We start from the raw sequence: 26345 nt of genomic DNA, 5'->3' as shown, positions 1-26345 counted from the left end.
CAGCACAATAAGCTGTGTGAATAAAATCTGATGCTGATGACAGTTAATGACATGAATGATAACAATGAGAGTCAATGGACATATTTTGATCAGAAGACCTCACTTGAATAAACAGGCGAGCTAAAATCCTTCAACCCAGAAAACGAGCAATTATTCTGCAAATTAGTCTAAAAATGTATTTTCACTTTGCCTGTGCAATATTTATGCAAAATAGCACAATTTGATTTAAGGAGGGGGGTCAATAAACCATCAATTATCAATTATTCTTTTAGATATATCTTACGCTGTTAAATATCATTTGGCAAAGAAAAATGTCATAAATTTTAGTTTTAAATTTCATCAATTTTGTATATCTTAATATGGAACTCTTCTTCTAAAGGAGATCAGTACAACCACCCAGCCCTCTTAATTACCTGTGAATCAGTAGGCTCTTTATCCTGACTCTGAAATAAACTGGACTTGAAGCAGTAAAACTCACTGGTCTCCTTACAGAACGTATCAAAGCACTCCCGCTCAGAGTCCCAGTTTACCTGAATTTCCCAAAGAATAATACACACAAAATGTAAAATTGACAAGAGTTACATTTCTTATTACTTGTATTACCTATATGGAGTTCCCTCCTAATAGAAAATAATATGAGATTTTCTTTATTCATTTCAAAACTTTATGGATATAATCTAATTAGATAATGAGAGAGATTAAAATTTTATTTGTTTGTTTGTTGTTTAACATCCCTTTGAGGTATGGAAAGACCCACAAATTCATGTCTACTATAAAATGTTTTAAAAAAAATTCACACGTGTAACTATTCAACTTCTCTTCATCAATAGAATCAAATCCCCAGCCCATATTTTTTCCTCCAAAACGACGAAAAATTTGAAACCCCCACAAAATGATGTGATTTTCCAATCCTTACCTCTGTGGCCAGCCTGAGTACAAACATTGGGAGGCCCTCCATGTTGGGGAGATAGTTATCAAGCAGGAGGGGCAGCGTGCAGAGATTTCCCTTCTGTAAATACACAATCATCAAATACTTGATTTATGAAAATGAAATGTATGGAGATAATGAATACCTGGTAGTATTCAAGCTCAAAAGTTCTTTACACAATACAAATTTGGAGCAGAGAAATCACAGATGATCAGGTGCCATGGAGGAGTGAGCATCCCCTGCGGACAGGCCAACCCCATCATGTGCTCCTTGTCATGATCCGGAAATAACGGAAAAATCCATTCACAATTCAATGTAAATCATGGCTTAACAATTAGTATGAAAACCTCAGTCAACATTTAACTCAATGATAAATTGTTTTTGATGACATGGTCACTATCAACCATACAACTTTTTATCAGCCCACTAACAATCAATTGCATATGCTAAGGGTCACCATTCCTCTTTTTACTCAACATGTAAACCTTACTTTAAAGCTAAAATTTATGAATAAAATGCATAAAATTTGCGGTTTTAACTTCAGAAATGTTCTTTTTATCTCAACAATAATGATCTTTTATCAAAAAGAGAGTTATCTCTCTTGTAACAAGGTCAAAGAATGTTAAATTATTCAGAAATGATTACCTCTCCTGACCGACTGGCTAAAAATGGCCCGAATCAAAACTTTTTTATCTCTAGGAAACAATTTTCCTTTTAATTCCTTATCTTCTCATCCCATACCTTTGTTGAAATTTTTCTGAGAAAATATTTTCCCACCTACCTATTATTTTTATCCTGAGTCAGGAGGAGGCAAACAAACATTACCTTAAAGATGGCCTGAATCACAGTCATTTTAAGTCTTTTGTAATCTTAATTATAAAATGTTCAGTGACCACCCACCTGGTCAATCTCTATAGAGAAGTAATCGGACAACATCTCTGCTTTAGACGTTAAGAAATCCACGATGTACTGAGCAAGGTCATGCTTTGGACCGTCCGCCTCCGTCCAGCCGCTCTCTTCTAGGTCAAGGGCAAGCATAGCAAGGTCGTATATAGGGGCCGGCTCCTGGGGGAAAAGGAATAAAAATTTTTTGGAAACTCTTTTAAAATCATGATTTCTTTTTCATCACAATTTAATTTCCTTAACTGTATGAATCTATGAGATTCTACCAAATTAGGATTGAAGAAATAACTAGCTGCAGAACTGAAGCTTTCTGTTTGAGAAAATTCGGACAGATAACGCAGAGAGCTACAGATCCAAGCATTGTAAAAACCTTTGATTTACGTTGCCGCTTTTTTTTGGTCGCTCACTGCTGGTATTATTTCTTGCAAGTTATGCTTTACCCTCGTTACAGGAATGGTATCTGATAATTGACCATACATTTACTCCAATTTATGCAGGATTTCCAACATGTCAGTTTTTTAAACTGACATTCAAAAACCATATACCATGTAGGGCTGTTTGGGACCGTTGAAAGGTAAAGTATAAAAAATAGGAGCAAAATACATGCTTTATTATCGCATATCATTCTTACAGCTGGGGAAAGTAAAAAATAAAAGAAATGATATCCGAAGTGAGCAACAAAAAAGCAGAGGCGTAAAACGAAGGTTTTAACAACACTTGGATCTGTAGCTCGATCTCTGCAATATCTGTCCGAATTTTCTCAAGCAGAGAGCTACAGTTCTGCTGCTAAGAAATTACCTGCTATGAAGTGAACAATATTTACAACCACAATACTTACTGAAAGTCGGAGTATTCCAAAGTTTCCGAAATCAAATATCATCAACTGGTAGAAAAGTTCACGACTGAAAAAAAAGATTTCTTTTATTTGCATAATGGTTGCAGCAATGCCTACACATCTAAAGAAGGACTACAGAGTAAAAATGATAAAGACAAAGTAAAAATGCTAACACTACATTTGATCAAATGGACCGCTCTCTGACAAAACCGGTCTTAATGACATAAGCGTTGACGTCGAGAAAACGTATTTATTGTGACGTCAAATTTTCGCGTCTAAAACGCACATGTTTCTTTTTTCCTCCTTTCCACTCTCCGTTGTTCTGTTTCATTTTCAGAGTGAAGGTATAAATGAATACGTGTTATGATCGTCGTATCGTGTGTGAAATAAGTTTCTTTGCCATTCTAAAATATTTTCTCAAGATACCCCGAGCGATATTCTGATATAACTTACACTGTATTTAATACTATACTGTTTTATGTGTGATTTTTTTTTTCTGCATTTCGCGAACAATTTGAAGGTGAATATACACAATATATAAATACTTTATCAAAATTTCTTCAGTTATTTTTCGTTAGATTTGATATCCTAGTGAAATGAATAGTTAATACAACGCTGAAACAAATTATGTGTCAAAATTTCTATTCATACGTAAACCCGCCTCTATGAATGTAAAATTTTATGATCCACCAAAATTCACAATTGCCATCTTTATTTACATTACGTCACTCGAGCCCGACCTCAAAACATAGCGATTTAAGGGATAAGCACAGAAAGAAGAAAAGACGATGAAATATCAGTAAGTATAATGCTTAATATACTTTGAAAGTTTGCATACATGAAAATTGACAATATTAAATGAGTTTGAATAGTTTATGATACGGCTTATTTGTGCGTTCACGCATCTTCGCTAGCCAAGGGTTTCTGATACATTACTCTCCTCATGAACGACTATGAGGAGACTAGCGTATCAGAAACCCTTGTATAATTGTAGCATTATTTTGTTGGTTGATGGATTGAAATTCATTTGTTTTCTAATACTTTTTCATGTATAAAACTGCAGTGCGTGTTTAGATTTTTTTTCATTGTATTGCTTGCAGTTCATACACATATTTTATTTAGCACATACATGTATCATATACTTTGATACTTTCCACCTTTCCACTGTTCAACCTTTCAACAAGTGTTGCTTCTGGATTTTAGGATTTATTTATAATTACTGATTATACACTAAAAGAATAATATTTTCATTTAATCAATAGCAAAAAACTTTAAAAACGAAGTGTAGTTTCCATGCGCGAATGCCCCCCCCCCCCTTAAAAATTGTAGATTTTACCCTCCTCAAATTTCATAGTAATCAAATATTTAAAATTTGAGGAGAAATTATATTTTTGAAGCTTAAGAAGCGAAAGCAGTCCAACCCACCCCTCTACGGAATAAGTTTAACACACTTTTAAAGGAGTGTACATTTTGGGGGGGGGGTGGGTTTGGTTTTATTTTATTTTTGCTCGTCAACAAATTTATGGTTTGGATGTAATTTTTACTTATGCAGAATCCATGCACCCCCTGCCCAGAAAAAAAATTGCGAGGCTTGGATCCTGGCTTGAATCCCCGATACATAATGATGTTAAACCATTAGAGATAGAGAGATCGGGATACTGTCATACTGATATATCACAGGAAGCCGCATGTGGACTTGTATGAAATGTGGATAACATACATGACATTATATTTATCTTCATGACTAATCCCTATCTGATAGCTAACAAGATTGACCAACTCACCCCCATAATAAGAAAAATGTAGCGATCATATAATTTTAAAAACATTCTCCGTCAAATCTATCATTTTTATTATTTTATACTTTAATTCATAAGCATAGATATTCTCCGAAAATAAGTGTAAAGTGTTTTCAGAATGGTAGATTTGATTCTATCATGTCATGTCATATCATGAAAAGTAACTCAAATAAACTCAATCCGAAAGGGGGGGGGGGTGAATTAAGTACATGTACTTTATCCACTCTTGAGATGTCTGTGGAAGTTCATAATTTAGTTTGTGTTTTTATTGAAAACACACATATTACATTTATTTGATTGATTTTTACACAAGTTCGATCATGGAGAGATTTTATCTAAAGTTGCACCAAGAGAAAACGAGTGATTCTTCATGTTGTACTTTATATCAGATACAAACTAGAGGAGGGGGCAATAATTCACAATTATACACTTAATAGAAAACAAAGCGAATTCAAAGTTAACCCTTAAAAGCTTTATCAGTATTAACACTCTTCAAAAGAATAATAACATAAATTTTGGTTGTGCACCTCAAAAGTAATGTGACTTTTTTTTTTGTTTTGGTTTTGTTTTTGTTAAATTTTTCTGTAAGGCTGATCTCCCTCTTTCAACGAAAATAACCTCCTACAGCGTGTGCATATCATGTTAAGTCTTTAATCTAATACTATTTCTTTTCAAATTTTATACAACAAGTTAAATTCACGCATGTTAATTAGGCCATCTTTAAAATAGTGTTTTCTTACTCTCTCCCGACTTGGGGTAAATCATTGGATCATTAGGTAGGTCGGAAAAAACATTTCCAGAAAATTTCAACATATTTGTTGACGGAATAAGAGGAATAAAAAGAAAAAAATATTGTGTCCTGGTAGGTAAAAAAAAGTCTTGAGTCGGGCCATCTTTAGACAGTCGATCGGGAGAGGACAACCATTTTTAAAAAGATGGTCTATTTAATTATTAACGTAACACACATTTTTTAAATAGATTTATGGTTTCTTTTCAGGGTTTGACAGTCTCAACGTTTAACACTTCTCCCGAACGCCATGTAATATTTATTTGACACATCCGATACCAATGAGTTATGTACCTCGTTATGCTCTCCAATGGCCTTTCCACTTCTTGCATGACTCTATAAAATCCAGAAGTTTGGTTTCCGAAAAGACGATAAATCTCTTTTATTTTAATAATTTCTCAACATGAAACTGTAGTGCGTAAAGCTACAAATACACATGGGCCAGATTCAATTATTTAATTTATTCGGTTTCTTTGAAATACAGAACTTTTATGTACAGTTCATACTGATAACTGCAACGGCCAAAACAAGATTTTTTTTCATTAATGGAATATATGTATATGTTTAATGTGGCAAATTATGACAGGGCAGCAGGACAAATCAGTTTATGATACAAGTTCAATGTCTAACGCTTGCTGCATTGCTTAAAAACTTAGGAGACTAATTCATTGATCAGACTGAAACAATCGTGGAACAGTTTTCACTCGGCTCTCGGGTACCCCGCATGACAGCGGCTGGAATGAAAGACTTTCCTACATCTCTACGGGGAATTCAAATGTACTCAACTGATTACAAAATACAAAGCCTGGTATTTTGTCTGTAGAGGAATAAGGTTCAAAAGCAGAAGTAAAGATCAGCGTATTAGAAGACGAGAAGTTTTACCCAGGATTGACCAGTTTGTTTACAGACCAATGATCTTATTGACGCCCGCAAACATTTATCTTGTCACAATTTCCAAATGGACCTGTTAACCGCTTGAATAACGTATAATGATACTAAGCTTTGTTTTGTATATTAATTTTCTGTATCTTTGTTATTATAATTATTTTGTTAATCCTTTATCAACATTTATCAATAAAAAAAAATTGTAGTCAACCTTTATGAATCGATTGGATATACATAAACACAATGTCATTCGCTGTGCAACATGTTCGGATACACTCAAATAATAATTTAATAAATGTGCTTCATATTTTTATTAAAATGTGTTAGGGAAAAAAAAATTTATGTCAAAATTTAAATTATGTTATTCTATTTTATAATCAAATTGATATTAGACTTTGTTTCAAAAACGTCATTTCTTTTTACAAAGATAACGTTATTTAAAGTCTTTGTATCTAAGACGTCATTTAAAAAAAAAAAGATAACGTTACCCAATAACGTCTTTGACGTTATTGTTTAATTGCAACATGTTTCGTTCAAACACGTATAACTTTAAAACTATAGCAGATTAAATGCTCAAATTTTGACTGTGTGTCCCAAATTTGCTGTAGATTTGAAATATCTAAAAAAGTCAATTTCGAAAATTTTGTCATTAAGACCCCTTTTCCCAGAGAGCGGTCCAAATGATAATGCTCTACTCTTGCTTCTGTTGTAATTCCCTGACCTGAGTTTGGTTGTGTTCACCAGGTAGAGTTTGGTCTGATGCTGCATCAAGGAGAATTCTTCATTGACACACCCCACAAACTTGTGGAACTGGAACATCTCTCTCAAATCTATAAAAATTTTAATCGAATTATAAGACCTTAAATGTCAAGAAAATGTCAGAGGTCATCAATGAATGAAACAATGTCCTTCTTAACATTTATAAATGACCTTGACCTGCTACAAAACTGTCTTTTGACCTTTAGTGATGGGTAAAATAGGATGGCCAAGGGGAGATAGGGATAAAAAGTTTCAATTTGGTTGAAGCTTGATTTAAGAAGTAAGAAATAAAAACTGACTTTTATGCATATTTTCTTTGATGTCTTCCTGAAGTGTGAGAACACTGGTGAGCTTGACAGGCCTCCTCTTCTGCTGGGAACCACAACTGGGTAATACCATTCTATAAATAGCACAACTGGGTAATACCATTCTATAAATAGCAAACAACTGAGGCCTACTCAAAAGAGCAAGCACATGCAAATCTTTCTATTGGAGGTATAAGGGATTTTGGCAAGCGCTCACAAACGTTCGCTCTGTTGACCTGTTGAACAGGCCTCTGGATAATACAATACTTTTTACTTACTAGCAATACAAATCATTCAATACATTATTTCGTTTATTTCTATTTTGATTATACACTCATTACTCAAATGTTTTCTTCTTCAACTTTATTTAAGATGCTACCTACTTCTATTAATCAATGATAATCAAACAGAAAAAGTTACAAATCCCTCTGATTTTCACATGGAGCATGTATTTCTTATTTAATATCAGATTTCAGATTTCATGTGTCTGGTATTCATACTTACACATCACCACTGGGTGAAGTCTCCATCTGGTTGTCTTCAGATTGGGTGGTGCCTTTAGAGACATCTTCAGTGGTGGTGCTTGTGGTGGCAGTGGCACCGCCGGGGTTGACTGGTTTCATAAAGGCGTCCAGCTTCTGTTCTCTGCTGTCCGTTCTGACCATGTGATGGGCATATGTCTTCTCTGTTCCTAAAAACAGTGAAATTCTCCAACAATTTGAACTTATAATGGACAAAACAGTTACAGATCACTACTATCCTTTTCTAGAATTTTTCAACAATTCAAAAAATGCTTAAAAGACACATTCATTCTTTTATTTGGTGAAAGATGTTCTGCACTGTGACATATCAATTTATCAACACACTGTTTAAGCAGTAAATAATTCTATGCCGCCTGTGTGAAGTTTTTCATACTAATTTTTAGTCCATCTTTTACACACTGAATTGACATGATTTTCCGTTATTTCCTGATCATGACAAGGAGAACACAGCGGGTGTGAATGGTCAGCAGGGGATGCTCACTCCTTCATGGCACCTGATCCCACCGCTGATTTTTTGGAGGTCCGTGTTTGCTCTACTCCTATTTGGTATTGTTTTATGGACTTTTGAGCTTGAATACTGTTCATTATCTCCATATAATTTATGTAAATTTTAAATTTCTGATCAGTTGATGAGTACAGCTTCATCAATCAATCATGTACAGCAGTTCTCAATACAGACTGAACTTGTCTTGATTACAATGCAACGTTTTATTCTGTCTGCTCCATGAGTTTAAACAGACAAATATCATATGAAAATCTCTGAAATACAATGAGTGCAATGTCACAGCAGTTCACCTTACTTTGACATAAAGATATCATAAGATGGTCTGCCTAAAAAAATGGGCAATACTCGATACCAATAAAATGTTGAAAGAAAATCCTGCACTTCAGATGCAAAGTTTTAAGTTCCTGAACTATAACACAGATTTTAAGAATGTATTCAATTCTCCCACTTAGATTCTATACTTTTAAAAATAAAATTTTGAACAAGAAAAACAATCAGATGTTCTTTTATCATAAGAGCTCTTTTTCCCCTTCAAGTTGCATACAAGATACACTTCTGATCTAAAGTGGTACAATTACTGGTGTCCATGCCCTTGAAATATTCTGTTTTTTCAATCCACTTAAGAACAGCTAGTGCACAAAAGCATCTTCCTTTCATCTTCATATAAAATGAATCAAAACCGAATTGCTAGCCAATGAGTACTACTGGAGATAGAATTCAGCAGGTGAGTTTCTTTACATATAGTTAAATTGATAGAAAACAATTGCCTTACACAGGTATATTGGTAATAATGATGTCATTGGCACTTGATCTTAAATTTGGTTTCCCTATAGCTAAGAATCTTTCCAGATATGCAAGCAATCTGATTAAAATCAGGTCAGATTGATATGCAAGGTACATATAGAACTAAACGAGATCTCTAAACGTTTCCTTACAATAAATGGGTCATATCCCTTAGACTTTTTTCCATTTCAAACATTATGATAGCACTGCTCTTATAAAAGATTTTCTATAAAGCAAAAATTCTCTGAACTACCATACCGATTTAGCAATGGAAGCATGCAATAAATATTTTCTCAATAAATCAGCTTTCAAACCTATGTAAAATCATTTTAACTACCAGGACATGACAAAATCAGCTTTAATACCCTTCAAAAATTATTCTTGTAGAAAGATGCATGCTTTCATTTCAGTGACGTACATAACAATTTTGGGAATTCCAAATAGTCTGACAAATGTCTGCCTTATTACAAATATTACTGTACAAAAGATGTATCTAACTCCCTGCAGCTACTTTAATGATCTATTCTATTAAATTTAGCAAGACCCCTAAACACTTTTCCTGCTGATTTTTCCAAAGATAAGTACCACAAACTTAATCAATATAAAGCCAATGCAAAATTCCCATTCACAGGATGAACACTTCAAGAGGGGATGAAATTAGGTCATCTATTATGAATATACATTTGTATATCAAGATTTATTAATATTAACATGAATTGAAGTAACTTTGATCTCAAGTTTTACTTAAAGCATTGTGAAAAATTTGTGTAAAATATACTTAAGAGGAATTTTTCAGCTCTGAAAATAGATACACTTAGCTATAGATGAATAGATGAACCATCATTGAGTACCTCATTACCCCCCCCCCCCCCCAACACACATGGTAAAGATGAGTTGGAAATGATAAAGACATGAAGATTTTAACTTAATTTAAACATACCGCAATTCTAAAAGTCTGACAATAATAGATTTAATTTCTATAAATATTCTTACCACCACTAGATTTAGAAGAATTTGGATCCTCCTCCTTACTGTCCAAGGATACAGGTGCTCCTGGTAGCAATGCCTACACAGAAAATTTCCTCATTAATGATTTAAAATCTCCCAGCTAATAAACTTGCAAGCAGTTGAATTTGCACAAATAGCTGATATAATTTCTTACAAAAATCACCAAGATCTATAAATGGGAGATGATCAACTTTTTACAGGTAATTCAATATTTCAATAGATCAAGATTTGTGTTCATGCAGTAAAACTATCATTTACCCAACGTATAGCAGTTAGTATGAATAGGCCAATGGGTATTTCTTGACCTGTGTGCATTAAATCAGATGTGTACAGTAAATCTAGACCAAAACAAATTACATCTGAATTATAACAGAAAATCTAACCTGTGTTATGTAAACAAAGATTTGTATAGACTACCTGTGTAAATGAATCTGGATATGAATATATATAGTAAATCTAGACCTGTGCACTGTACATATAAACCTATGTACTGTAAATCTAGACCTGTGTACTGTAAATCTATAGACCTGTGTACTGTAAATCTAGACCTTTGTCTTGTAAATCTATAGATCTGTGTACTGTATTTCTATAGACCTGTGTACTGTAAATTTATAGATTTACACAATACACAGGTCTATAGATTTACAGTACACAGGTCTATAGATTTACAGTACACAGTAAATCTATAGACCTCTGTACTGTAAATCTATAGACCTGTATATTGTGTAAATCTATAGACCTGTGTACTGTAAATCTATAGACCTGTGTATTGTTAATCTATGGATCTGTGTACTGTAAATCTATGGATCTGTGTACTGTAAATCTATAGACCTGTGTTCTGTAAATCTATAGACCTGTGTATTGTGTAAATCTAGACCTGTGTACTGTAAATCTATAGACCTGTGTACTGTAAATCTAGACCTTTGTCTTGTAAATCTATAGATCTGTGTACTGTAAATCTATAGACCTGTGTACTGTAAATTTATAGATTTACACAATACACAGGTCTATAGATTTACAGTACACATGTCTATAGATTTACAGTACACAGTAAATCTATAGACCTCTGTACTGTAAATCTATAGACCTGTATATTGTGTAAATCTATAGACCTGTGTACTGTAAATCTATAGACCTGTGTATTGTTAATCTATGGATCTGTGTACTGTAAATCAATGGATCTGTGTACTGTAAATCTATAGACCTGTGTTCTGTAAATCTATAGACCTGTGTATTGTGTAAATCTAGACCTGTGTACTGTAAATCTATAGACCTGTGTTATGCAAATCTGGACCTGTGTAATGTAAATCTATAGACCTATGTACTGTAAATCTATAGACATGTGTACTGTAAATCTATAGACCTGTGTATAGTGTAAATCTAGACCTGTGTACTGTAAATCTATAGACCTGTGTACTGTAAATCTAGACCTGTGTACTGTAAAAGACCTGTGTACTTTAAATCTAGACCTGTGTACTGTAAATCTAGACCTGTGTACTGTAAATCTGGACCTGTGTACTGTAAAAGACCTGTATATTGTAAATCTTGTCCTGTGCACAGTAAAACTAGACCTGTGTACAACAGGGGACAGTTTTAAAAAGAACCAAAATTTCATTCTGCTCATAACTTTTTTACATTGATATGAAAATTGTGTGTTTTTTTTTAAAGAATTTCACAAGATTTCTTATGCAAGCATTTTCAAACAAAACTATTAATTTTACATTTTTGGTCATAGTCATAAGTTCTCTTGTAAAATGGGCCCCAGATCTGTAATTTGTAAATTTTACAATTTCTCTGATAGACTGTAACCTGTGTATAGTAAGTCCTGCTCGTGTTTGCTCCCAGAAGCTTGGTTTCTACAGCTGACTGAATGCTGGCAATGATGGCCTCCTCATGGAGAAAATGAACCTCATGTTTTGTAGGGTGTACGTTAACATCTACATTCTGAGGAGCAATTTCCAAACTGAAAACATGGAACTTAAAAATTAGTATAATGCTCTCTAAAGACTATATACTTTAGATTCCTAAATATATATGAGGAACAAGTTACTGCATAACTTCACAATAAGCATCATTAGCAAAATTAATCTACTTCCTTTCATTTACATTTAGTCCTTTCACTATACAGTCAATATTCTCTAATCTGGATCCACTGGTTTCATACAAATTTGCCAAAATAAGACATTTCCAATGATACAAAAAAATCCTTTTCAATCTCAATGTAAATTAATTAAAAAAAAAACTGAAAAGGGGAAAGGTACCCAGCTTATTAGTGGAACTCCAACCATATGCATACATTCATATTGATAATATCATAACAGAAATATTAGAGCAAAAATTCTTATGCCTGTAAAACTTGGATAGTTGGTGAAGAGGGAAAAAAAGAAAAGTCTTTTTCTCTTTTTAGATATTTTTGGAACAAATAAATCAAGCTTTTATTGCCAGTTTTTGGATCAATGCCTTTAAAAGTAATCAAGATTTCTATTATTTTGTGTTTTTAAAAATGTAGAAAATGTATTGATATTTTATGTTTGCAATTATTAGACAAATACAATAAAATGTCAAAAATAACATCAATTATCTGTACACAAAAGAATATATGCTAGTAGATAATGAATTTCACAATAATGCAACAACAAAAATGACTAAGTAGGGCCCATTTATTTCAACAATGACTTCAATATACTTTTACAGAAACCACATCATTGACCTATTTTACACCTGACAATTGAACTGGTAAAAAAATAAACAAAAAACAAAATAGTATAATAACTAATTAAAAAAATCCCTTATCTCCTTTGTGTATATGCATCATTTTCTAAAAACAATGAAATCATACCTATGTTTATTTCATGCAGATTTTCTATCCTTTTCCCCAGAACAATGATTAACATTGAAACAATTTTCTCAGGATTGTTCCCAAAGGATTTTCAAATGATGCGATCTATAGTTAATGGTCATTATTTTTATATGAACAAAGTCCTGCTTAATAATATAATGGGTATAATTTGACTTTTCAATTACATGTTTTTCATGGCCAGGGTCCCATGTGTCTTGACCTACGATCTGTTATTATGTACTGATCGTAACAGGTCTTTAGGACGGAAAAAACATCCATGTGCTTTACTGGCTCCAAGACCATAAACTTAGACAAGTTCACTTCTGATCTCAATCAATTTCAATTTTTTCACAATAAATTCCTTATGTGAAAGTTAGACCGAGATTAAAAGTGAACTCGTGCAGTTTTATGGCCCCCCAGGCTTGACCTCAAGAAAAAAAATTTTGTCATTCTGAATTGAAATCATTAAAATTGGAAAATAAAAATTAATTCTACATTCTAAATTAATTAGAATACACATTTTGATGACCTAAGTGATCTCATTCTATCTACTGACTAAACTGAGTGATTTGAAGAAAAAAAACTTGTCATAATTGACATATCTGAGTATGTTTCTATATAAATATGACTAATCAGGACTGTTCTTGAGAAGTAAGTTAAGGATTTTCTCTAAATTTTCCTAAGTAGATGTAAAACTTTGATTACCTGTTTTGGCCAAAACCCTACCCCATGGGTCATGATTTGAACAAAACTTGCACTAGGTAAAAAGGTTTCACTTCATATTTATTTTTGTCCCCCGCTTGAAAAGTGGGGGATATTAATTTGGGTTTGTCCGTCCGTCCGTCCGTCTTTCTGTCTGTCTGTAACGCTTTCGTTTCCACACGATATCTCGAGAACCCTTTGAGCTTTTGCAATGAAATTTAGCATAGCAACTCCCTATGGACTAAAGAAGACCCCTATTGATTTTGAGGTCAAAAGGTCAAAGGTCAAGGTCATAAATAAGCAAATTCTGTCTGTTAAAACACTTTCGTTTCCACACGATATCTCTAGAACCATTTGATCTATTGCAATGAAATTTTATATAACAACTCCCTGTGGCCTAATGAAGACCCCTATTGATTTTGAGGTGAAAAGGTCAAAGTTCAAGGTCGTAAATTTATACATTCTGTCTGTGTGTAACACTATCATTTCCGGGCGATATTTCAAGAAGATTTTGAGCTTATGCAATGTAATTTTATACCAAAACTCCCTAGGACGTCTCTCGCCCCTCTCAAAGTGCCCCGCCCCGTTTGTTTTATTAGTATTTATAGTATTACATGTCGCTATTTTTAGCGCAGGGGCATGAGGAGAGTTATTGCGTATAAAACAGGTTCTCGGCGGACTTTATGTTCTTATTACATCTATTAGAACTGTTTAATAAAGGCTAAATAAATCAAACACCATGGATTGTGTAAAATTTTGAGAATACCGAATATGAATATATACATGTATGTGACTTTAGTTCTGCATATACTTGATATCGGCTAGAGCGATTCCATGGTCCAGTGGTCATGTCACTCGCTTCGCATGCGAGAGGTCCCGGGATCGAATCCCAGTCGAACTTGTCTTTTTTTTTCTTTTTTTTTTTAAATACTTTTCTTTTTTTATTAAATGATAGTATTCAGCATGTGAAATGAAAAATTTATGAGGTTATAAAATCATCATTACAGTGTGATAAATATTCCATATAAAAAGAATCTTCTATACACATAATAAAGAAATCTTTATATGCATATTGACATACATGTATTTTATTTGCTTCAGTATACATGTATACATATAATAATTCTACAAATTCAGTCAGGGGGATCCGACTTTTTCCCTAAGCGGGGGACACGAATTCTCTGAATTAGCTTGTTTTTATTTTCTTACCTTGTGGCTCTTGAGAAGAAGAATATTTAAGAATGACTTCAAATTTTAATATCTTAAAATATTGAAAGGTTCAAATGTCATTGAAATTGAAACAATGTAGTGTGCCTAATTCTACTATTACAGAAAAACTTGTTTAATTAGAACAAACACGGATATTGCAAAGTCAGGGATATAGCTAATTGGATCTTGGATCCCCAGCAAAAGAAATTTAATGAATTCCATATACGGAATAATAAATTATGGATATATAGCAAAGTAATTTGACAGGTCCCAGTGACTTGGTTATAACTGAGTTATACTGTACCTTAGATAGGCAAAGGGATGCATGTTTTTGGGGAGATAAGCTTGGTAGATGGTGTCCACAGCTTTACGTAGAGAGGAGGAATCTACCAGTCGGTCTACAAATACACAAAATAATTAAGCACAAAGATATGAGAAACACATATCTTGGAAGGAAGTAGAGTTGAACTTCATTGAATACTGTAAACCAACTTTTATTCGTGACGACTTTATTTCGCAGTTTACAAGGGAAAAACAAGTTCGCGACAATTCATTTTCGTTTTTAAATGTGACCTTTTCCAGGAAATTGTTCTCTCCTATACCTGCTACAAGTCAAATCTTTTGTTATTACACGAATACATCCTATAGTAATCTTATCTGTTGTGATTAATTAAAGGATATTGTTTAAATTAACTTTAAGACACATGATGCTGCATATCAAACTTCAATACTTACGGTTAATAAAAAGAAGAAATATACATTTCTTCAGAGAGTAATTAGCATTCGTCACGTAACCATGGCATCTGAAGGATAACTTCTTGTCCTCATGTTGAATTTCCAATAGTTCTCTGTAAAGAGACACCAAAAATTTTTTTATTTAAACATAAAAGTTCCCTGAATTTTTACTGTATAGAAACATTATGAGTAGATTTCTGATTAAAGATATAAAACAAGTTGCAAGAAGCTAACAGAATCAATGTAATTGCAATGTTGATAAATAAAGTAGATCTCGTCAATTCTTACAACTGTAAAGTTGCAAGTTTTAGCAATCTGCAAATAACACAAAATATATATGAATTATTCTAAGGTTTAAATAATCATGACTTTGGTACAAGTTGGTTTTTGATGTCCTTTAATACAAAAAGTTTTCCATTTCCAGGGTTCTCCACAAGAGGTTTTACCATGACGACCCGCCATATTTAAATTTATTTGCGCCAGGTTAAACAAGCTGCGCCATGGTTAAAATTAGCAGCCGCCTTGATTAAATTCTATTGCTTTTCAGTCCTGACCCCTACTTTTTTGATGACTAATGAGTAGTTAATTGTGTTTATACAACAACTGCCATGCAGCTCAAGAGAAATTCAGGTCGTGCTAAAACAAACTGTCATTAATCGGCGACTATGCTGTGGAGCGTGACAATAAAGAGTCAATCAGCTGATGATCAATATTTTGAGAGCTAATTATCCTCTACATACTAAGTAAATAATTTTGGGGAACTTCAACATGTTCACTTCATGATTAGACCTAGATGATTTGTTTATAAAAGATGATTGACAATTATAAGTACGAGTTTGATAATCGTCATGCATCCGATTCAAGTTTTTGTGCCAGAAAAAATTACTCTTTCAAAATTTCATATTCCTCTGTATTTAATCAATTTCCCATGCTCTGTTTTTCAAGTTTAACTTCATTATCTTTCTGATGAAATGTACATATAGTACATAAGTGACAATTGCCGTCTTAGTTTTTGAGTTACTTCCTGTTTTTATGAAACATCGCGTGGCGCTACTTTTCGCACTGGGACACGTGGAGAAGTAAACAAAGGGGTAAACTCGGTTAAAAATGCAATATTTAGAAAAATAGAACGTTTAGAGAAAAAAAAAAAAGGAACACCTTTCCAAATGTTCGTTTGTGTGTTAACTTAAAATAAAATCTCGCTAAAAATAAATTACCAGTTTTTAAGGACAAATCACTAAATTTGCGTCTCGCTAAAATTTCCACTTATACGGTACTACCCATTCATCAGATCTGGTCATATTTAAACAAAACATTTCATACAACAGGCTAACAACTTATAATTATTAGTTTCTGAATAATATTGCCATTGGTTACTGTATCAAATATTTTTCTGTAAATTCCTTCAAAGGTTTTTACAGTTTTGGGCAAATTTTTGTACATTTGTGAAGTAAGATACATAATCCTTTTTATTTCAGTTTATTTTTTTTTGCTTTAAAAATTGTTGCACAGGTTATTTTTAAATGTTTTGTGTTGCATTGGTTAAGTTTAAAAATTTTAAAAACCAATCATTGATTAATGAAAATTGGGAAGTCTAACACGCATTTGTGTTTTCCGTCACTTTTTGTCTTCTCGCAGCTTCCTCCGTGGTTAAATTTTCAAATTTGGAGAACCCTGCATTTCCCTAGCTGGGAAAAAAATAAACAAGAGGCCCAGGGGCCACAGCGCTCACCTGAGCACATCAGGCTTGAATTTACTCCACCCCCCCCCCCAAGGCGTTCATCATTTGAACAAACTAGAATCTACACTACCTGAGGATGATTCCATATAAATATCACAAATCATAGCTTTGAAGTACTTGAAAAGAAGATTTTAAAAGGTTTCCCTATATATCCCTATGTAAAACTTGGGTCGGCCATTTTGGCCCCACCCTAGCCCCGGGGGTCATGATTTGAACAAACTTAAATCTACACTACCTGAGGATGATTCCACATGAGTTTCATCTCTCCTGGCCCAGTGGTTCTTGAGAAGAAGATTTTTAAAGATTTTTCCTATATATTCCTATGTAAAACTTGGGTCGGCCATTTTGGCCTCACCCTTGCCCCAGGGGTCATGATTTGAACAACATGAATCTACACTACCTGAGGATGATTCCACATGAGTTTCATCTTTCCTGTCCTAGTGGTTCTTGAGAAGAAGATTTTTAAAGATTTTTCTTATATATTCCTATGTAAAACTAGGGTCGGCCATTTTGGCCCCATCCTTGCCCCGGGGGTCATGATTTGAACAAACTTAAATCTGCTCTACCTGAGGATGACTCCACATGAGTTTCATCTTTCCTGGCCCAGTGGTTCTGGAGAAAAAGATTTTTAAAAGATTTTTCCTATATATTCCTATGTAAAACTTGGGTCGGCCATTTTGGCCCCACCCTAGCCCCGGGGGTCATGATTTGAACAAATTTGAATCCACACTACCTGAGGATGATTCCACATGAGTTTCATCTTTCCTGGCCCAGTGTTACTGGAGAAGAAGATTTTTAAAGATTTTTCCTATATATTCCTATGTAAAACTTGGGTCGGCCATTTTGGCCCCACCCTAGCCCCGGGGGTCATGATTTGAACAAATTTGAATCCACACTACCTGAGGATGATTCCACATGAGTTTCATCTTTCCTGGCCCAGTGTTACTGGAGAAGAAGATTTTTAAAGATTTTTCCTATATATTCCTATGTAAAACTTGGGTCGGCCATTTTGGCCCCACCCTTGCCCCGGGGGTCATGATTTGAACAAACTTGAATCTACACTACCTGAGGATGCTTCCACATGAGTTTCATCTTTCCTCGCCCAGCGGTTCTGGAGAAGAAGATTTTTTAAAAATGCCATAAATTTTTCACAAATTCATAATTATCTCCCCTTGGAAGGGGGCGTGGCCCTTCATTTGAACAAACTTGATTCCCCTTTACCCAAGGATACTTTGTGCCAAGTTTGGTTGAAATTGGCCCAGTGGTTCTTGAGAAGAAGATGAAAATGTGAAAAGTTTACGCCGACGCCGACAACGACAGACAACGGACAAATTTTGATCAGAAAAGCTCACTTGAGCCTTCGGCTCAAATGAGCTAAAAATTTAGAGTGCTGAAAAACAAAATGATTGGGGTAGGAGGGATTTTGATGCGTCAGTCAGTTAATTTGAAATATATGACAAAGGTCAAGTTCAATGGTCACAAGGTTGATAATAATTGTATTTAATAAAAGCCTTAGTCCCAAGCAATACATAATATGTTAAAAAAAAAACTTCTTAGAGTTCTCAACATAAAGAGTTAAACATACTAGAAAGACCTTGAGCAAAATGGTCCCCATGTTAAATGATCTCCATGTTACTCTGCTTTGCATGTGACCTAAAAAAAAATCCTTATAAAAAACCACTGCTTTTTGTGGTATGTGGCCAAGTTATATCTATCATCCCATACCAAGTCAGCTTGATTATTGTCCAATGGCAAAAAATAAGCCACTGTAGAGTGTACATAATTTTTTTTTTACAGGTTGTGCTATAACGACAACTAAAAACACATTTACGTTTCATGCAGTCTTAAGTAATTTACACATTCGTACTAATTTCATTTGTTTGTTTTTTTTTCTATTTGCAGCTGTTTTTTTTATTACGATGGACGACAGTTGCCCCCACTCTGTCCTGTTTTAAGGGATTTTTGTTCAGTTTTTGTTGGCATAATTGCCAATTGGCTAAAAAAATAGTCACCGATCGAGTCTCCACAATTTGTATTACAGGTTGGGCTTTGATGACTGACAACTAAAAACTTGTATGTTCAAGGCAGTTTGACCAAATAACATGTTCATACTTTTATACAGTCAAACTTGTCATAGCAGTCACCTCTATCCATTGGTCACCTGTCCTATGTGGTCATTTTATTTCCTCCCAATGCAATTTCCTACATAAAGTAACTCTATAAAAGGTCACCTGCATAACTCAGTCAGAAGTCATCAAATTTCATTGCCATTTTTTCTATGTTTTAGTGGCCATTTTGTCCAATCACATGACCTGATCTGGAGTCAGCTGATTCCCAATATTTGTTATTAAATGTTAATAATTGGTCAAGTGCTGCAGTATCAAGAACAAAATAATATACATGACCTATATCTAAAACCAGTTTTATTGTTGGATAACCATGGAAATCAAAAACTGATACACATCTTAAGTTAAATTGAAATCAAACCATAGCATCTTGAAAATTGTTTAAAGACAGATGCATAGAAAGACAAACAGATGGAGATGCTAGATGGACACCTTACTATTGCAAAAGTTCTTTTGATCTCTGACCAGTAGAGCTAATTAAAATATGTCAGCTTAAATAGGAGCACAATAATTGCCCATGGGGATTCCATCAGTTTGTCGGAAGACCTGATCTCTGAAGACTACATAAATGTTTACACTGAGGAACTCAGGCATCCTTTCAATATCAACTTCAGAGTACTGTTGTGTAGATTCAGTGTTTTTTAACAGAGTAATTTTGCTGATGACTGATTAATACAAGCTAGGAAAATTTGCAACTACCATTTTAATTGAAGAAGCAGTTATCTCTGATATCAAAAAGCCTAGTTTTTTTTTAACAAGAGGAATGGTTGTATAAAGTGGAGAGAATTTGTCTTTTGATATTAACTGACCATTGCATTTGGTAATTCTAAGTATTATTTAGAGTACGAGTTTCCTACTGTATCAGAGATACAGGGCGGGGCTTGTGGCGAGAGCGATAGCTCGAGCCGGGCCCCGCCCTGTATCTCTGATACAGTAGGAAACGAGTATTCTAAATGACTTGTGACATGACCTTTCTAATGACCTCACCAATTTACATTCATATTTGGGTACATATCTCTCAACCAATCAGATGATTTTAGCAGAAAGTTGATTTAGTATCCCATTTTAAGCATTCGCAACTGAAATGCCGAGTGAGGTGGACGTGCATGTAATTATTTACTATTATTTTAAAAATAATTATTTGAGGGATGCATTATATAATTTGTTTTCCAAAAAAATTATTTAGATTTGATTGGGTAGGTTTCTTTTTTTTTCTCTCAATTCAGCTCTTGCTGACATTTTTTTTTATTTAAGCTATGAATTAGTGCAAAACATTTTTATATATAAGAATATTTTGAAACAAAAATGCTTTGAGGATATCGTATTCTGAGAGAAATCTCCGACAATATCCTCTAACCTGTAATCATATACAAAATTGAAATAAACAGATGAAAGAAAGGGGGGAGGGTATTTTACTTCAGTTTTTAATAAAATGTAGAGTAACCAAAGGGGGGTCCAGTACTCACACTTGCCCCCCCCCCTTCAATCCTACCCAACTTAAAGTTTTTTTTTTCTTTTTTCGCTTTTGTAAATTATTTTTGCCAATCGTATATACATACTCTTTTTAATTTATCAACAAGTAACGATTTCACGCACATAGTGTCTTGGTTGATTATAAACCTACCCCCCCCCCCCCCAAATACGATTTTCAGGGTTTTTTTTAGGGGGGTCAAGATAGTCCTTTTTGATCTGCCCCACTCCCTCCTTTCTAAATTTTTTGAATCCGACATTCATATAAGTTTATTTTGTAAAATTTTATTCTTAATAAAATCACCTCAAATTTTGAGTAATTACTAACAGTGCTATCATGCGAATTGAACGATTGTTGTGTCTGAATATGAATACAGCTTTCCGTCATCGCTAAAAATAAACCGTACTGTATCTTTGATATTTTGCAGATACAGTACAGTTTCTGCTCATTTGCATAAGAAACGCCCACAAAAAGTGTTCTGTATCGCAGTTACAGTACGGTTGACTTCAAAGGAAAACTCGCCGGATCATGTCACAAATTTTCTAAAATTTATCTGGAGTTTTTGAGAATCCACATCTAATTTATATCATTTCTAGAATATGGTGTAGAACACTACGTCTACAGTTTCTCTGTTAGTGTAGCGAGTGTGCGAGCGGATCTAACATCTACATGTAATTTTAATTAGATTGCAGTTTCTCCTGAACAAGCTTTTTTCTTTCCACTGTTGGAAGGTCTCTCAATACAGGTTTGACTGTATATTTCCATAATCTGAGTGACAAAGTGTTCAGATCTTCTTTTTATATTAAACCCAATGTCTGGCATAATCTTTGGCAGACCTTATAATAGAAATAAAGTTCTGTAGCCAATTGCTAGATCAGGGCTCCCTGTACTCAGGTCCTTTTAAAGACGGTCGCTTTAGGGTCTTCATTTTTAACTAGACTGATATCAACAGTAATTATGTGTCCAGTGGGAATATAAAGGAAAGAAGAAATTAGCATGAACACTTGAGAGGATTTTGTTTTAGATGTTTAATTATCTGAAGCTCTGTAAAGATTGTTTATAATTGAAAAGTTTGGAAGCACGTACAATTTGTAAATAATAAAATTAATTAATGTACCTCAAAAAAGTGTAAGTCTTTTTGATTAATTGATTGACTATAGCTGTATTACTCCGAGTCAGCAATATTTCAGCCGTATTTTGGCGGTATGAATTGAAATACTGTATGAGCCTACTCTTCTACAAAAATCAGATAAACAATCTTTGGCATGCTAAGGGGGACAAACTTTTCTACAACTCATATTGGTGAGAAAAAATCTGCTAGTGAAAGAGTTAAGAGCATGACCATATTAACCCAGGTGAGCTCTGTGGCCCATGAACCTCTTGCATAACATTAAGTGCTATATTTGCTTCCCTGATATGTTGGGATTTGGCCAGAAATGTCAATTCTCCCTGTATATATGACATGGTTATGTCCATCTTAATAAGGGCATTTATATAACCCACACAAGTGTTGGCTTAAAGCATCACTGTATAATTATCACATAATGCAGCATATAAAGAAAGAGCACAAAATTATTATCAATTGCAATGGACAAAAGTTATAAAAACCTTGTCCTTGCATTAGTGAAGAAATGCGCCTTATGGTCCTCTATGATGTAAACTTCTTTTGACTGTCTGCAGCTATTTTTAGACACGGATTATGATTTCTCCCACTTTGGGTGACAGTGCGACATTGCCCTAGCCCATCACCTTGACAATACAGCGACATTAATCAAGCCGTAATGACAAATTTAGCGACACTCCACAGAGTGTTGTGTTTATTCTTACAAAAAAAAGAAAAAAGAAAAAAATAGAAATTGCATTACGATCATCAATCGAGGTTGATAATTGACTTGTTGGACTGACATTTATTTGGATTTTTTTTATTTTTGATCTAAATCGACAAACATACCTTGTTTGATTTTTTTTAATGTACTGGACTTATTTGAACTTTCAGGTAAGGACAATTTTTATGATTTTTTTTTTTTTTCAATAAATTTATTGACTGAAACAGCACTTTTTTATCCACCAATTTCTTTGAATAAATTCAGATTTTATTTTCCCTTAAATTAAAGTGCAAGAATAAATAAATTTACGTATACTTAATTTTAATCTTAAATAACATATTTTCCTAATTGCACATTTTCAACTTTAGACATTTACATATAGTACAAAAACATATTAAACCAAAAGTGAAAAACAATTTTAAATTATTAATTTATTCATAAAAGTATTCAAACATTTTTTATTTCAAAATTTCATACTTTGGCATGTCCCATAAGTTTTTTTTTTTTAAATTAAGGGCCACAGAAACACACTTATTGGCACTATATTTTTGTAGAAGGGGGAGGGGGTAGAATAATGAAGTGAAGAATGTCTGTTTGTCAAATGCATGAAGTTTAAAATTCAGAATGAATTCCAAAGTTTATTCACTAATTGTATGACTTCTTGAAATCTTGTGGTTTTTTTTTTTTTTTAGTTTGAAAATTTCAAATCATTGTGATATGAAATGACAACACAATCAAATTTTGTGTATTTTTTTTTTAAACTGGAATTAATTCAACATTTTATAAAGACAAACTTGCCAAAGTATTTTTTACGGAATTTGTTAAGATTGAAATGCAAAATTTTCTTCTCCTCAAGTCTGATAATAAGATAGGGGCTATATGGAAAAATTGTTATTTCAATCACATACCGATTAGGAATCATAATGTTTATCAAGAGAAATAATGTTAGTATTTTTCAAAAAAATCATATGACTAGGACTAGAATTTCACCACTCTGCAATTTTTATCTAATTAAGATTTTTAAAAATAATTAATTACAATCTAATCATAAAAAAATATTAAATAAATTAATATAATCTAATAGAAAAATAAGACTTTCACAGCTTATATAGACATTTGTTATAAAATGAGGGAAATTTTTGGTATCTATATATAGAGAGTCATAAGATTCTTTAATGAAAAGAGTCAATCACTGAGCAGTATTTTTTCAAATCTTGTTTCAATTATAACTTTCCTTTGAAATAATCTTCCATGTTTACATGCAGTACTAAATGCATCTCATAATTATACCAAATTACTCATATGCCTCTTTTAATGTTTTTTTCTGAACCAATAACTTTAAAGGTTTTCAAATATAAGTTTTGTGAGTCAATGACATTTGCTAATTTCAGAAATGAACAGTTATTGTTCTAAAAACAATGAAAATATATGCATATATGTGGTTTTATTGTACAAGGTTTTGAAATGTCATTAAAAACAAAACCACTGAAAGAGTTAATATTTAGGGTTTTGCAAGTGTATATACAGAAATAAACATGCCAGACATTTCTAAGGAAGTTCTAAATTAGCGAAAGACACAAGAACCCACATTTAAACGTAATCACAGTATGTACCGTACATAGTTTATTTTCATGAAAGGATATTTAATGAGGCAATCTTTAAAATAATGTTTGCTTGCCCTCTCCCAACTCAGGGTAAAATTATTACATCAACTAAGGTAGGTGGAAAATCTTTTCCCCAGAAATTTTCGACGAATTTGATGATGGGATAAGAAAAACATATTGTGTCCTGGAATGTTAAGAAAAGATTTGAGTCAGGGCCATTTTTAGCCAGTCGGTCAGGAGAAGGCACCCAAACAATTTATTAAAGATAGCCCAATAAAGGTCTTTTTATCATTTCCCAATTGAAAGATTGACTTCAATGGTCCTCACACATTTCTGTCTAAATTAAGTACCGTAACAGAATTCTACAAATCTTAAAAGGTTTTAGTCAGCTTCTCGTCATTTACCTTATAATTGAGTACAGTAAACCATTATTCACTCATCTTTTATTCCTGATTCTTCAGTTAAAAATCAGTCCCCGACAATGAGTGTTTGCTACCAAGGAAACATTTTCTACAAATACACAACATATAATAAATGTTCCGTGGCAATAAATATTTGGGAGTTCAAGAAGGTCTCGAAGCTCACAAATATTTCTTGCATGTGAATATAAGTTGGTTTGCATTAACATACAATTTTACCTGTATATATACCTGCAAATGTAACTAATGTACTGTGAAATCAATAATAATTTCTGTGGGAGTTAAATTTTCTTTGTTTTTGAGGCATGTGGAGAGACCCAAGATTTTTGACCATCATGAAATTATAAATATCATATGCCTCACCACAAAATCAAGTCCCCACAAACCATAATTTTTCCTCAAACCTCGAAAATTTGAACCTGCAAAAATATGGGATTTAACGGTATTGAAATCTTTTGAAATCAGTTCTTACAAAGGTTTCTCATTCAAAAGCTATAGTCGTATAGCATCGTTGGAGCTCTAGGATCATTTTTTGGTCTCCCGGCCGTCTGCCTCAGGTTTTCATACATAGATCAACATTCACCGGTTAGACGTAGCTACTGGTATCTATCTAATAAAATCAGTAAGCACTTTTCCCTTTATGCACTCTTAGACATCTCATATGAGTGAGTGAGACACCATGCTCATTTGCATCTGTCTGCCAATTTTACAGGAAGATCAATGTCAAATTAAAGGAACTGAAAGCATACCATGTTAAATACTATTTTCATCTTCATTTATTGTTGTAGATAATGCACATTAAATAGAACAGACATGCATTATGTTACCATATTTTTCAGCTTTTTAAAAAATAAATCATATACTTTTTTAAATCATAAAAACTTTTTTATTTATGTGCATTTACTGACATTTAGAAACCATGCAAACAGCATTTTTTTTTTTTTTTTTTTAAATATCATATACCTAGTAGTGTATCAGCCCTGATACTTGGTGAGACATATCCCCTGGGAAGTAGGGCAGTCTCACCCTCAGGGCTGAGATATCTCTGTCTCAGCCCATTGTTAAGGGGCTGTCTCGCCCTCGAATGTTAATTAATGTTAAATCTCCTAAAATTTCCTATGTTTTGGCAAAAAATTATGTGGAAAAAATAATTTTATTCACAAAAAAGTTAATGGAATTGGACAGCAGGCAAGGCCTATTTTAGAACTCCTTTTACAATACTTTAGCACATATTTAAGGTCTTTAAACCCTTACAATTCTAATGGTTAAAATTATAAAAATTTAATTTATTTTCATTTAATAAAGTTTAAATTAACCAATTATTTCCAAAAATGTATAGGTCACCACATTATTTAAGATGGGAGACATAAAATAAGCAGAAGCATATGTCAACATAAAAAATCATAACACTTTTTTGTAAACAGTATCATAAATATTATGTAAAAACTGAGTCAAATGCATAATAATGATGCTGAAATACACGCTATTCTACGGTACTTTTGAATTAAGAATATCATGGAAACTATTTTACATTAGAAGTACAATAAAGAAAATGCCTGAATGAATTAAGCTACCTAAGGAGTTATTGCCCTTGTCAACATTTTTCAAAGATTGAATAATTGATTAAATAAAGG

The 26345-nt window shown here is 33.3% G+C and overlaps 1 protein-coding gene across 1 annotated transcript; it reads right to left on the bottom strand.

The window, feature by feature from the left end:
- Window positions 1-413: 413 nt before the first annotated feature.
- On the bottom strand, window positions 414-22542 carry LOC134269282 (DNA mismatch repair protein Mlh1-like; the record flags this gene model as incomplete). The annotated part of the gene is made up of 12 exons (XM_062751481.1): window positions 414-530; window positions 917-1009; window positions 1829-1993; window positions 2670-2733; window positions 6859-6967; window positions 7196-7296; window positions 7706-7892; window positions 10025-10097; window positions 11849-12002; window positions 15094-15187; window positions 15525-15637; window positions 22471-22542. Coding segments are annotated over 12 exons (1342 nt in total), but the record flags the coding sequence as incomplete, so codon positions are not given.
- Window positions 22543-26345: the final 3803 nt, after the last annotated feature.

This window comes from Saccostrea cucullata, unplaced genomic scaffold (assembly GCF_032062105.1).
Source record: "Saccostrea cucullata isolate Sc308-1 unplaced genomic scaffold, CSIRO_AGI_Scuc_v1 ctg9384, whole genome shotgun sequence".
Taxonomy (NCBI): Eukaryota; Metazoa; Mollusca; class Bivalvia; order Ostreida; family Ostreidae; genus Saccostrea; species Saccostrea cuccullata.
The sequence above is the reverse complement of the archived record's forward strand: the minus strand, read 5'-3'. Positions and strand labels throughout refer to the sequence as shown.